The 15,046-nt window shown below is 35.8% G+C and overlaps 1 protein-coding gene across 1 annotated transcript in view; it reads right to left on the minus strand.

The window, feature by feature from the left end:
- The window catches only part of Wnt6 (Wnt oncogene analog 6), a 70,606-nt gene that overhangs the window by 5,131 nt on the left and 50,429 nt on the right, over nt 1-15,046 (minus strand). The window contains exon 2 of the mRNA XM_023161726.2: nt 14,746-14,966. Within this exon, the coding sequence (XP_023017494.1) occupies nt 14,746-14,966 (221 nt within the window). The remainder of the gene's footprint in view (nt 1-14,745; nt 14,967-15,046) is intronic.

A 15,046-nucleotide genomic window follows, 5' to 3' on the forward strand; every position in this document is an offset into this window, starting at 1 on the left:
TCGCAAAATTGAAACTAACGTTTGAAAAAATAAGTAGCCTCCCAAGCCGATGCGACACGCGTGATGAAGAAAGGTTACGTTAGTTTTATTGAAGGTTGAGGACGTTTTGTCTTCAGGTAGCTAGGTAGTACATGCCTATTCATGTAAATATCATATCATACATTTGTTGGTATATTGTTCATATTATGCCTGGTGTATGAAAGAAATTGCAGATTAGGAGAAACGGAGAAGTCAACTGTGACGGAAAGCGTACTCAGCGATTTTGTTTGAAAACACGAAACTCATTGCCCCCAACCAGGGGGACCATATCGACTGGTACGGAAGGCTTACACAATATGGAATCCCATCATGTGTTCATCATGAAGTTCAATAATAGCAAACATCATGACGGATGGTAGAAAAGGGTCGGCGAATATTATTGAGAATTCACCTAATCCAGGTACAGGTATTATCATACTAGTCAACATAAATATGCTTTACGCAGCTGTAATATCCAGTCAACGGAGGTTCTGTAGACTAGGGAGAGTGAGTGTAGGCCCACATTGTACATCCTCCCGAAGAGTTGTCCTCCTAGGTCATCGTCCACTCTATTTTTTCCAGGAAGTTGCCCAGGTCACTAGGTAACATCTCCTTTATATCGGCAGGTGTTGGCCAAGATTCGCCTAATACACTATTTGGAGACTCGCATAAGCCATGCCTGACAGTTTCATCTTCCTGTTCATTCTGCATAGAGGCGTGTCCACTAGCCCCATAATATGGAGGTGTTTCTTTAGTTGACAGTGGTCAATCAGAAATCCTACTGTTGAGAGTAGGTTTTTCCTGGTCGTCGCCACATATTTCTTCGGCGCCAGCCTTCCAGGGTTGCCAGGGTGATCCCAGCAAGACTGTATCCTTTGATTCAATTCCATATCTTCAGGGATTGAGCATGGGTGTGAAGTTTGGCTAGTTGCGCAATTGTCGAAGTCATCAGGTCGTAGTTGTCACTGGGTCCTAAAATGCTTACTCCAGCCGCTTCCTTTGATAAAGAGTCGGCAAACCGAAAACCTTCAGTCCTGTCGTCTCCTTTGACCGATCTCAGGATAATGTTATTATCTACCGAGGCTTTGGCTAAATCTTGGTGGCACTCTGGTACTAGCGCTGAGGTAACATGTTGTCGTGCGCAATAGTTCCATGGCCATTAACGCAAACTCCTTAACGTACAGGTCCAGACAGGGTCAGACCAGTAATCAACTCCTGGCTTCTGTGATATTTAAACAAGCCAATCGATGTATTTGATTCAATTTTTGGATGACCGTTGCTTGTAGAACTTTCGGTCCCCATGCAATGGCTCCGTACGTTAACATAGGTCTTATAATTGCAGTGTACATCCAGGTGACCAGACGTGGTGAAAGACCCCATGTGCGTCAGACTGTCCTCTGATTTTGCTCATAAACCAGATATGCTCTTTTTACTGTACTCTGTGGGTCATGTTAGCTTTCTGTCGAGGGTAGTACCAATGTATTTCCCCTCTTCATAGGAGTTAAGTTTGCTTTTGAAGCTTTCGATGAGGTTTGGGCCCAATAAACTTCTTTTCCTGGTGAACCATCTCAGGGATTAATCGACAGTGAGTGTTCCTTACACCACGTTTCTATTCATTTGAGCTCATCCTGCATTCTATCGCACAGTGTGTTCACAAATTTGCCGGTCTGCAAGATAACTATGTCATCTGCATATGCAATTATATAAAAACCATTATTGTTGAGGTGATTATTCAGGGTATCATCGGAGGTTGATTCAGGGTATATAAATCTCTGAGGAAGGTAGCCACTCGTGTCAGTGAAATGTCAGGAAGAAATTCCAAAAATCGATGACCGTCAAACCTTAGAAACAGAAACTGATAACCTCGGCTGCGGTAGCCTTAACCATTTTGGTAATTTTTCTCAGTTGATATAGTTGAATTTTCTTGCACTGTTAGAGAATCTCCACTTTCATTAAACGAATGTAATCGCTATTTCATCAAGTCCCAACTTCTATTACCCCTCAGAAAATTTTCTGCAATTCAGTGAATAATAATTTTCAAGAAGTCTACATGAATAAAACATTACTAATGAAAATAGCAGTCACTATAACGAATACATATTTTTTGCAATTCATAAACGATAAATCTTCATCTCGTTAACATCTATTTACTTGTCTCATTTTTTTGAAAAATAGAAGCCAGTTAGGCGCCCTTTCATAATTTAGTATATTTGAGTCGAAGACGTCAATATCCGTTAACCATTAAAATCTCCATTTAAGTGAATGAATGTTTATCTAGCAAGATTCACAATATAAATTATTACCCATAATTGGACCTTGATCTTTCGAAACACCTGTACAGACTTGCATATTTATTCAAAAACAGCGATCAGTGTACATTCTCGGTCAGTCTGTCTTACTCGAAAATAAAGTACTAAAACGAAATAATTTATTAATGCAAAAAGATGTATTTTTGCGAGACACTGTCTGATCGCCTCACTATTATCTGATTATTCTACATAACTCGAATGAGATGAACATTGAGAGGCAGCGGTCTTGTTAGCGGATATAATAATTGCAAATGTGATTTACCAGTATTGAAGAAAGATTGATATCAAAATGCATTGTCGTAGTTATACCATTTTCTGAGAGCTTTAGTCACTATAATAACATAGGCTCTCACACCCGAAGTCTCGATTGAAGAAAACTGAATCAGGGCTGTCGCAGTAGCAGACGAACCATTTGGTATGATCTACCAGCAAGAACTTCTGAACTTTAGTCAATTTAAATTCTTATCCTGGCTTACATAATCGCAAAATTTTTCACATTATGCTTTTTGGTGCATCTCTCCATCTTTGTTTACTCTGACTTATTCTCAATAGACAAGGTAGTACAGAAATACATTTGAGATTCAGTCAGCACCACTAAAGAGATCCATGGAGGATCTCTTCAGTGGTGCCTGGTGGTACAAATGCTTCGCTCTGATTACATCTAGTTGCATTCACAAACTCTACAGAAATTGATTTCACAAAGTGTTAACCGCGTACCAAAAACTTTGAGTTTTTAGTACGCGGTATAATTTTTGTATTGTTATATAATGTTGAATTTTGATTATTTCAATATCTCGAGGGATTATTTTTATGTACTCAACCTCAAAAAAGTTATTACAATGATCTGTTCATCCTTATCAGTATCTAACAGAATAGTATTGGTATAACTTTCAGGTATCATTCAATGTAATTGGGATAGACCGAAAACTCAAATCTTATATGTTCAAGATAATCAAAAGTCACCACGGTGATCTGTTGCAAAGCAAAACCTTCATATGGTCATCCGAATTGGAACCACCTTCCCTCTTTTTTTTCAGTTCTCACTGCAAAGCAACTAGATGAGAGAGAAGCCCAAAAACATATCATTTGTGATACAACAGCAGACAGATCTACCAGCCGTAGATCTCATTATTGGTGTTGTGCTGAATCATGAAGGAATTATTGAATCCACTCCTTGAAGAACAACAGTGCATTCATATGGTTTTCATGTTTTTGATCCATCTCTGTGAATCAAATGCTCTTAATATTTCCTTCTCCCGGAGGATTCTGGAGGTTGGTACTAACTGAAAAAGCGGTGAATGCGATACGACTAGCGTCATCTTTGTGTTAGGCTGCGACTTTTCAGCCCATACAGTATTATTGATCAGTATCAGATATTCTGTGTAATACCTATTTGGTGTTTGAATATTTCAGAATCGAGAGCCTTTGCGACAACCTATAAACAATTCGTATTTTGTAGGTACACCTTTTTGAGTTTGACCAGTTGTTTTGAATTAGTTTCATCTGGTAAAACGTGAAAGTTTTACCAGATCTTTTGAGTTCAGATTCATTTATTTCATCATTTATTCAATCCATATTTGTTTGAAGTAAAATCATAAGGTTTGAAATCTGTTTTCCAGCTGGTTAACGGAAAAATAGATTTTAAACAGATGATTTTACTTCAAACACATATGTATTGAATAAATGAATCTGGACTCAAAAGATTTGGTAAAACCTCCAAGTTCTTTTTTGTTAATGAATTCTATATTATGGGTCTCGAACAATTTACAATTCAATCACGATGTTCAAGTCATCATATATAGCAGCATTCTAATCCATAGTAAACAATTGATGATCAGAAAAGGAATCCAAAATCGTGAAAAGTTTGGGAAATCTTTCCTTGAAGACTTCATTCAACACCTACTGAGAGAACTCAGTTATCTAGAATTCATGGTTGTACATTATAAGGTTTTCACTGCTGAGAATATCATATTCAAGCACCCATTCACACTCAAACTCATAATTTCATGAGCACCATGGAAGCAGAGGCAATGAAATTCAGTTTTTCTCTTCGTTTTTTCTTCAGTTTTTCTCAGATTTCAGATGTGTTCATTACAGTAATTCAAAACAGGAAATTACAGAAAGAAATTCAATCATACTGAGAAAATAGCCTACTTGTAAATTAATACACAAAGAATTTACCTTTCAGTGATTATATCATTTGACAATTAGTATAGTCAGCCGTCACATGAGCATCTTATCTCCTTTGGTACCTATATTTCATTATTTTTATGCCTTGATAATAGTATCCTACTTGTTCTTCAAGTACTCAATCATGAAAATGATCAATACGGCTGTGGAAGTATTGAAACTTGAGGCATCTCAAGTTACAAGTATATTACAAGTTACAAGTATATTACCAGTAACAAGTATATTACAGTCTGAAGGTTCAAATAATTTGAATATTTTTGAATCCACCTAGAAATTCTCAAGCTAAAATCATAGATCAACTTCGAAAAGACAATTTTTCGTGTGGATCCCTGAAGAAAGCGAAAGTCATTTTTTCTTCAACAGGTGCCTACCTGTATAATAATTTTTTGACTTGATATCACCATACACATCAAATCATGTTTCATTCACACCAAATATTCTTCATTTATTGAGAGCCATGAAAATAAATTTTATTAGAGCAATGAGACTAGGATATCAATTATATACTTCATGATATGAAGATATGAAGTACATAAATATGTGAATTCCCTCTTTTTTGACAGTTTCATAACTAGCAAAACAATTGAGTAAGCCACTGTCGAAATGAATGGATGACAATTTTTCTTGTCGGTTTGATAAATCTCGTTCAATCAGATTGAGACACTGTAAGAAGCACTGAGAATTGAATGTGCTGAGAACGGTGTCTTTAGACACACTGATTGCTCGTTTAGATTAGGAAAATTTCGCCGTTTAAGATGTTGTGAAGTTTTTACCGGTAAGATCGTAACAGAAGTTGTTTTTAGATGATTATTGAATACCGGATTGAACACTCTGGTACACTTTAAAAGGCATCTCTGCGCCAAGTTCCCACAAGGCTTAGAAGGGAATTTATTATCACGTTTGATATCAAACTGCAAAGAATAATTTGTGTGGTATTTCAATTCTTGTTGAAGTTTTTTTTTGAACTTCCATAAATTTATTAAACTAACTTTTTTCTGCTTCGAATGGGTTTTTAATTAATTAATTTTTCACTTTCATTTCTCTCCATTGTTAAAAATGTTATATGCCAATTGTCATTACACTACCTATTCGTCAGCCCTTATTCTGGGGAAACTGCAGTAGTGGAATTTTTCATTGTACTTCTTTTATTTTGGAAAAAAACATTGTACTTTTCATTTCGTTTGAATAGTTTTCAAATTTTGTAAACAAATATTTTGTCGAAATCTATTTGTATTGTTATTAGGAAATTGCTACTACTGGATAGGAGATCACCAAGAAAAATGAGAAATAAAACTTTCTGTTTTTTAACCACTATTATTTGTGAATAATGTTACTGTAGTTTCGTCCTGTGAGAAAATTTTTGAATAATTACAATAAGTTGATTGTAACTATTTGAGAATGTCCTTATAGGACGGAAATGCAGTAACATTAGTTACAAACAAAAGTGGTAAACAAAGTTTCTCATTTTTTATACTGTTATTAGAACGATTTTTTCCCTTGAAGCGATGAATCCATGGAAAAATTGAACAGTCATGGAATTGGGTCATTATTAAAATTGATTTTCCTTATAAGGATGCATTTAGAGGAGTGTTTCAGTAAATAATCTTTATAGATTTCACTACAATTCCAGATTCAAATTTTATTCAATGAACTCGGAAGGAGAATAGGCCAAGCAATGATATATAACCGTTCTTGGTCCTTGGAACTATACCTCCTTCACATGATTTTGATGAGATCATGCATTGCCCTAATTTCAGTACGGAACTAAAATCTGAAACAAGCCGAGATATGTGTATACGAGGGTTGTCTTTTATGTTTCGGGATTTGGCAACCCTATTGTTGCAATCTGCCAACTGACAGCTCTATCGTAAAGTTGAATATTTTTGAGTTTATTTTTGACATACGCGCGCTATTTATGTTGTATACAGTAACTTGAAAGATTCATCTCGGCCCAAAAAATGGAACATTTCAGTGCGATTATCTTTTACAACTTTCGACGTGGATTAACTCAGCAAAAGTGGCGATGAAGCTCCATCAAGGACCAGTGTTTATCGATGGTATGGTGAATTCAATCGTGATCGTAGTTCACTCCAAGACGAATTTCGTGAAGGTCGTCCAAAATCAGTTGTTGTTCCGAAAACCATTGATGCTGTGCGCTAACTGATATTGCAAGATCGTCACAAGACCTATTGTGAGATTGAGACAACCTTAGGCATTAGTGCAACTAGCATACATTCAATATTGCATAAACATTTGACTATCAAAAAAATTTGTTCGCCTTGAATCCCACACAATTTGTCAATCGCTCAAAAAAGGCTCGTGTCGATTGGTCGAAGGAAATGCTCAAAAAATACGATCGCGGAGCTTCGAAACACGTCTATGACATCGTGACATGTGATGAATCGTGGATTTATGCGTATGAACCCGGAAGTAAACAACAGTCGACTGTATGAGTGTTTCAAGATGAGCCAAATCCAACAAAAGTTTTTCGCGCACGAAGCACTTCCAAGCAAATGGTCGCCTGTTTTTCCAGAAAAACTGGACATGTCGCAACCGTACCACTAAAACAACGCAGATCAGTCAATTCTGAGTGCTACACAACCATTTGTTTGTCGGTTGTCTTCCAAGAAATCAGGAAAACCAACCGCCGATGACGGATCACTCTTCACCATGACAATGCGAGCTCTCACACATCGGCTCAAACAACTGCATTTTTGAGCACCCATCGATTTGATGAGTCATCCGCCGTAGAGTTCTGACTTGCCACCGACTAACTTTTTTTCATTCCCGCACGTGAAAAACCAACTGAGAGGTCAACGTTTTTCGACACCTGAAGAAGCGGTTGCTGCATTCAGAATGCATGTTTTGAAGATACCTCAATCAGAGTGGTAAAAGTGCTTCGACAACTGGTTCATAGGCACGCAAAAGTGTATATCTCTTCATGGAGAATATTTTGAAAAACAATAAAGTAATTTTCGATGATTAATATTTGTTTTTGTTCTCTAATCCCGAAATATAAAAGGCAAACCTCGTATTCATCAGTCTTCTATCAAGGTTAATTCGCAAGTGATTGATCCACATTCTTCTTTTTCAGTGCGGTCAATGGACTTAGGTCATTCTTGCTCTTCGTGGTTCTTGTTACCATTCAGTGGAAGAGATTCATGAAGCAAGAGCCGAATCGATTCCTCTACAAAACCTTTCATTACTTGGAAGGATCGATTGCAGCTTGAGAAATGGTTCTGATACAGATTCTGTGAAACATGTTCCTTCTTAAGAATCAGAAGACAGTTGTTCTGAAAATCTTAGGAAGAAAATTGAATTAGATAATTTAGGAAACTCTTGCTACATAAATATCACTTTACAAATGTTATTCATGACCAAGAATTCCAGGAATTTGGTTTGAACGACGAATGAGAACGAGAATATTTTTCACTTATTCACCAAACTCAAACAATTTTTCATGAAGCTGCAGTTTCGTAAGAATGTATCATCTTTTCCAACAACCGATTTGTCCACTAGATACTCGTTGGGGGAACAAGAGGATTGTTTCATTTCTGGATTGAATGATTCCGTAATGATTTCGTCTTGTGTTTGTAGATCTTTTACTGAAAAAAAAATCCCCACTCGTTTACTTTGTAGTGAATGTTCAAGAGGTAGCAGAAACGTATATGATTTTCTGAAACTTCAACTAGAGTTTCCTAATACGACTGATAACCAGTCCGTACAGAGCTTATTGTTAAATTATCTGAAAATGGAACTTTTATCGGGTGATGATCAACTGTATTGCCAAACATGCGCCAAACTAACTGACTATTATATAAGAAAACAAGTGGGGCACCAGTCAATCTAATAATAACACTGATGATTTTCAAACATGACTTAACCTCTGACGGAAGCACCAAACTCTCACGAAGGTTCAAAAAAGATGAACACTTCAATCTAGCAGACCACTATTATAATCATCATGCAGTCATTGTTCACATTATTACGCATTGGTCAAAGAAGAAACTCCTTCAAATTTCACGATAGTCGTGTCACTAAGTGTTCTTGCGATGTCTTGAATTTATTGAAGCCTCTGGAGATACTGTAGAAATGAAAGAGACGACATCGGCAGATCAAGATCTTCAGATGATATGGTACTGCAGGTTTTTCCGGGTTTTCCTGCAGCTGAAGTCGTCACGGAGAGTCAAATAATTTTTGTTGATGTTTCATAATTTCATGATTTGTATTACTTTCTTCTGTTGGTAAAAATTTTATAAATTTTTGAAAAACCCAAATAATTCCTAGAAGTATACGGATAACTTCGTGATCTGTTAATATTCTAAATTCAAATTTATTTCTTCGAAAAATTGTTTTACATGGTGTATTCTTTTCAGCAAGCGATGTGGTGATGCCGTAACGGGCATGCGGACTCCTATTTTCGGCGTGGAATTGAAATTATAACTAATGAAGTTCAGAAGTCAATACTTTTCCATTGTGAATTTTCTCCTCTCCCGGATACTTTAATTTTTTCTCTTGAGTATTGATAGTTTTTCAGTGATTCACGAAAAACTAAATGCCTTATTTTTTCTTCCTAATTTGTTAATAACATTTGCAGTTGCACACGTCATTCTAAATCGGATAGTTTTTTTCAAGGACAAAACATAAGCCCTACAGGAAAATCCTTGGAGCGCTCTAAGAGCGGTGCCTGTGCGGAAGTAGTCATTCACACTGGATTTGAATCGCTGGAGATTAAATCCACATAAACGCAGTTCTCAAAATGAAAGAGTTTTTAAAAAGTGAAGTAAGAGGTATACTGAGTTGAACCTCAAAATATATAGGCAATGTATAGGTTTGATTTAATCTACTAACCATTCTTTACCGAGCTACGTTGTTGTAAAAGATCAAGAATTTGGTATGTCATGCCCTGATCAGCGTTATGTATAAAAAACCTCATAAATTGTGGTAATGTGAAGCTGTACGAGGTGTGTTGAAAAATAAGGTGAATTTTCATGTTCTCCAAACATATTCATTCATTCATCAATTACTATTTTTTAACGGTTTCATTTTCAAACAGTTTCATTCAGCTCACTCTGTTTATTTGTATGGTTCAAATTTGGTAATTAAAGTTTTACTTCCTTCCTGTTGACGGATTGATTTGAAATTTGGTTCACACATCAAGTTTTTATGATACAATGAGTCATTTGATTCTGTATCATTGTAAATCCAAGATGGCCGCAGCTTCAAAAGACGGATTACATGATTTCACAACAACCTTAACATGGGTATCAAATTACTAAGCTTGACTTGAACTAAACAGAATGAGAATAATTCAGTGACAAAATTAGAAACTAAAAAATTTGTGGAACATTTTTTCATGTGAAACGGTTTCATTGAAAAAAAAAAGATGATGATGATATATGGAAAACTAATTCGGAAGGTCCCAGGTAGCAGTTATCACACTATTCTCCTCAGCAATATACGATATTGATCAGTTGAGAAATAATAAAATCTACATATTTACTCAGGTTACCTTAGATTGTTGAGGAGATTGGTATGATAACTGCTACCTAGGACCTTCCGAATCATTTTTCAGTTTTCAATACATCATCTACATCATTATTATCTTTCTCCTTGAATGAAACATAAAATGATTTTTTCACTTATTTCATACCCCCATTGTGCCAGCGTTTTTTCTAATTCACACACTCAGCAATTCGGAATTTATCCCCTCAATTGTCACAAAATGCCGTTCTTTTATGGGTCTCTTCAATATTGGGAACAGGAGAAAATCGCAGGGGGCCAAATCTGTTGAATACGGTGACTGAGCATGACTACGGTGTTGTTTTTGGCAAAAAAATTACAAAAAAGCAATGCAGGGTGAGCACGTGCATAACTTCAAGGTAAATCTCTTTGTTGACCGTACGATCATGTGGTGCAAACTCCTAATGCGTTACGCCACGGTAATCGAAGGAAACAGTGACATTGAAATTTGATTGAACTTGGCGTTCCTTTTTTGATCTTGGCTTCCCTGGGCTCTTCCATTGGGACGATTAGACTTTGGTAATCATATACTCATGATTTGTCACCAGTTGTGACCTTTTCAAGCAAATCTGGATTATCGTTGACGTCCTTCAACAATTCCTGAGCGATGTTCATACGACGGTTTTTCTGGTCAAAATACAGCAATTTTGGAAAATATCCAAAAAAATTGCATGGCATAAACCAACCGATATGTCGACATTCTCAGCAACTTCTTTATCAGTGATTCGACGATTATACGTGACAATTTTCTACACTTTCTCAACATTTCCATCGGTTGTTGATGTGTCGGGGCGTCCAGGACTAACGTCGCCATTCTCGACCTTTTGTGAAAAGCTTGATCCATTTGTAAACATTTTTCTGACTCAGAATACAATCACCGTATGCCACTGTCAACATTTCAAGTGTTTCGAGCGCCTGATTCCATTTTTTACACAAAATTTTATGGCATTTTTCCAATCCATTTATTTCGATAGCAGAAAATGTCCGAACACGCAAAACAATTTCAATTTGTATGCTTTTCACCAACAAACTAAACGTGCTAAACAGCTGAAACTGTGAACATATATTCGATACGGGTGAACCAACATAAAAAAATAAAAAATCGCTAATCTAATGTTCATAGCCGGGAAATTTTAACATTTGCATTATTTTTTGAACCAACGTCGTACAGTTATTTCTGAAATGTTCAGTCTTTCTCCAAAAAAACCCGCAAAAATCAACTTATGAGTGAGAGTAGGTACATTTCATTGAAATAAAATTTCCAGTGTCTGTACGGGAACTGTCACCAAGCAGAAATTTATATTTTGGAGGGCACATTCAGGAACAGCAAAGAATTCAGATAAGACGCGCGAGTATCTGCTCCTGTATCTTGATGACCGAAATATATCTCCTTGTCAGACAAAAGAAGGGCTTCAGATGAAGTTCGATAAAAAATTCGAATTCCATAGTAGAGCGAATGTTTACAGATTTGAGAATGGCCCCAACCAGGTATGCGGCTGACGGCTATAAATCTACGAATACGGTCGTTCGTTGTCCTCAGATTTTGAGTCCTTATTTCAAGTTGCTGTTGCTGAAGATTCCTCGACAGGTTCTCGTGGAGGACTAATTTGCTTTCTTCACTCAGTCCGGCATGTTTGATCGGCTCTATTTATTGTACACCCTCACATTCCATCTGCGGATAATTGGAGAGTAAAATAATTTGCGATAAATACACTAATTACGACGCATTACCAAATATTTTCTGAGAGCGATTAGTAGCTTACGATAGATTATTTTCTTGAAAGCTTACAAAAGAAAAATAGTTGAAGATTGGTTACAAAATTTTAAAGCGATTGAATACACTAAACCTGTTTAGCCGATTAAAATCAATAAATATAGAATAATAAACATATATGCTCACAGAAGCAAGGGATTGCTTGTGCGTGAGTGAGAAAAAGTATGTTGATATTAGTAAGCATGATATAGAAACATACGTTAACGGTAAAATAGATGAATATATTGACAACACTTACAATTAAAATATATACAGTATAAGCGAAAATAACGATAACACTTGTAACTAAAATATATACGGTAATAATGAGAAATTTGCGTCAGAATCGGGGTATTTTGTCGAAAGCGGAAACTTCACTATTCAATTTGAGTATTGAATACACTACAAGTGAGATTGTCATATTCGGGAAAATTTTATCACAATCGAGGCATTTTGTCGTAATCAAAAATTTCATCATCATATATTCATCATATATATTAAAGTATGGAATAATATATGATTTACAAAAGTTATGTTTTCATTAAATTTTGTTGTTGACTATATCACTAAAAAACAGTCTTCCGGTGGTTTGCATCCAAATTTTTAATTTATGTTTGAATGAATTAATGTTGTTAATCAATTCAAGTTCTGGAGGAAAATGATTGTACAATTTATGACCTAAGAAGCTTGTACATCGTTGTCCGATATTTTTTTCACATTTGGCAATTTGCACAGTTGTATTTCTATTTCGAGTAGGATAACTATGATCGATGGCTTTCAGTTCAATTTTAGATTTGTGTATGTTCATAATAACGTTTTGGCAGTATAATTGTCTTATATCTAGTGTTCCATTCAAAAGAAAGAGTTCGTTATTGGAAAAGGTAATTTTTTTTGTGAATAATTCTCAGAATCCATTTTTGCAATACATTCACCTTTTCCAGATGACAATCAAGTACTCCACCCCAACCCATTATTCCATATGTCAATTGGGATTGGATTAATGAGTAATATACAGTTTTCAAGTGATGTACATCCAAAAACTGTGTTAAGTATCTGAATCTACCAATACTACCTCTAATATTTTTTGTTATATAATTAGTATGTTTATCCCAGCGTAAGTGCATATCTATTATGATTCCGAGATACTTGACAGACTCTGCTTCTGGTATTGTTGTTCTTTTATCAACATACAGATTTCCCAGTTGAGATAAATTGTTAATGTGGGACGTGAATGGAAGATAACGGGTTTTATCTATATTGAGCGTCAATTCATTGAACTGAAACCATTTTTCGATTAACTGAAAATCGGTTTCGGCCATGACTTTCACATCTTCCCAGCAACGCGCTGCATATACTATCGTTGTGTCATCAGCAAAGCTGAGAACTGTTCCCCTTATATTCATAGACAATAAACGCAAATTATCATCATCATCATTGATTCAAATACCTGTTGATTTTTGACAAGGTAATTATAAGTTTTGGAACGTATTTAAGGAGTTTTCACTATTGTTCTAGAAGGGGTTGCAAATTATAAAAAAAATCCCCATCCGTGACTGGCTCTCTGACCGCGATAAACTCAAAAAATAGCGAACAAATCAATCAAAACATGAAGATATAGGAATATAATATTTAATACTTTAATAACACTAGTTTACGGCCAATTCACGACTGTAATACCAAAGGCAGTTCTTTTTAATTTTTGGTCCCTAAATGCGAAAATGAAAGTAAACATTTCCCAATACATAAGATTTTTGAGTTATGATTTTTTTCACAAAAATTTAATGAACACGACTTTCCAAATTTGCTTTTCTCCTGAATTGAGGAAATTGTTTAAAATCTGGCAAGCCGTTCTGCTCTAGAATGGTAACAAAAACCCTCAATTCCTCTTGCATATGCAGTTGCCATGAAGGAAACAAACAAAAATATTCTGAATGCAATGAGTTGTAATACGTATAAGTGGCAAATATGTGGCAAATATGTGGTGACCTAAAATTCATAGGACTATTACTAGGTCTTCAAGGCGAAGTTTTGCTGTTTTCTTTGCCTTTCGAACAGTAGAGCAACACAGAGCCATTATCAAGTGAAAGAAAGGCCTCCGAGAGATAAATATATTCCGAGTCAAGCTAACGTGAAGAATATAGCTCTTGTTAATCCCAAAAACGTTTTGTTACTTCTATTACACATTAAACTGGTGTTAATGAAAAATGTTGTAAAAGCATTAGATAAAGAAGGTGATGCGTTTAAATATCTTAAACACGTTTTTCCAAAATTGAGTAATACAAAGCTCAGGGAAGGTATATTTGTTGGACCACAAATTAGAAAACTACTAAGTGATCAACAGTTTGATGATCAAAAACTAAGTAATGTTGAATTAGCTGCGTGGAGTTCTTTCAAAATAATTGTTTCGAAGTTTTTAGGAACAAGAAAGTGGAAACACTTGTAGAATAACTACTTGAAAACTACTGCAGAATGGCATGTCTCTCAGAATTCATTTCTTGCACTCCCATTCGAATTTTTTCCCAGAGAATTTGGGTGCTGTCAGTGACGAACAAAGGGAAAGGTTACACCAAGACATACTGACAATGGAGCCACGTTACCAAGGCAGATTGGATGCAGCAATGATGGGGGATTATTGTTAGTTCCTTATGAGCAAAAACGATGAAACATATAAAAGAAAGTCAACATTTGCAAAAAGGTTATGCACAAAAGATTTCGTAAGAATGTTTCACATGTGTATTGTAATTAAGGTCTATTATCCTCAAAATATAATCATCTCGAGAATATAGTTTGAATTCAAACAATCATTAGGGTCGCACATTATCAACGGTAAGATATCAACCCGTCTCAATTTAACACGAATCTACTTAAGATATATTTCAGGCCTTCTTCCAAATTGTGGAAATTGATATTTTCACCATCGTTTTTATCACACATTGCTAAAATGATACTCACCTCTCAACATGACTTTTTTGATACTCCTTCTCAGGGTTGTGCAATTCCATCTTCTATATCTGAACTGATACTGACACTCTGTTTGAGCAAGAGCAACACCTTTAGCTATTTGGTTCAATAGACCTGGTTTGTTATGACAAATGTCGGCCATTTTTCCTCTCTGCCATCTTGCTCTCTTGCATGTCTGATTTGGATCCATTACCAAGAAGCTGCCAGCGGCCCTGCAAAAAAATATTTATTGATAATCACAAGGTGTCCCAGAATTCAGTTCAAAATATACATCTCCGTTGGAAAAATGAAA

The sequence above is a fragment of the Leptinotarsa decemlineata genome, unplaced genomic scaffold (assembly GCF_025532065.1).
Source record: "Leptinotarsa decemlineata unplaced genomic scaffold, Ldec_3_MD MMD2_P_RNA_scaffold_5, whole genome shotgun sequence".
Lineage (NCBI taxonomy): Eukaryota > Metazoa > Arthropoda > Insecta > Coleoptera > Chrysomelidae > Leptinotarsa > Leptinotarsa decemlineata.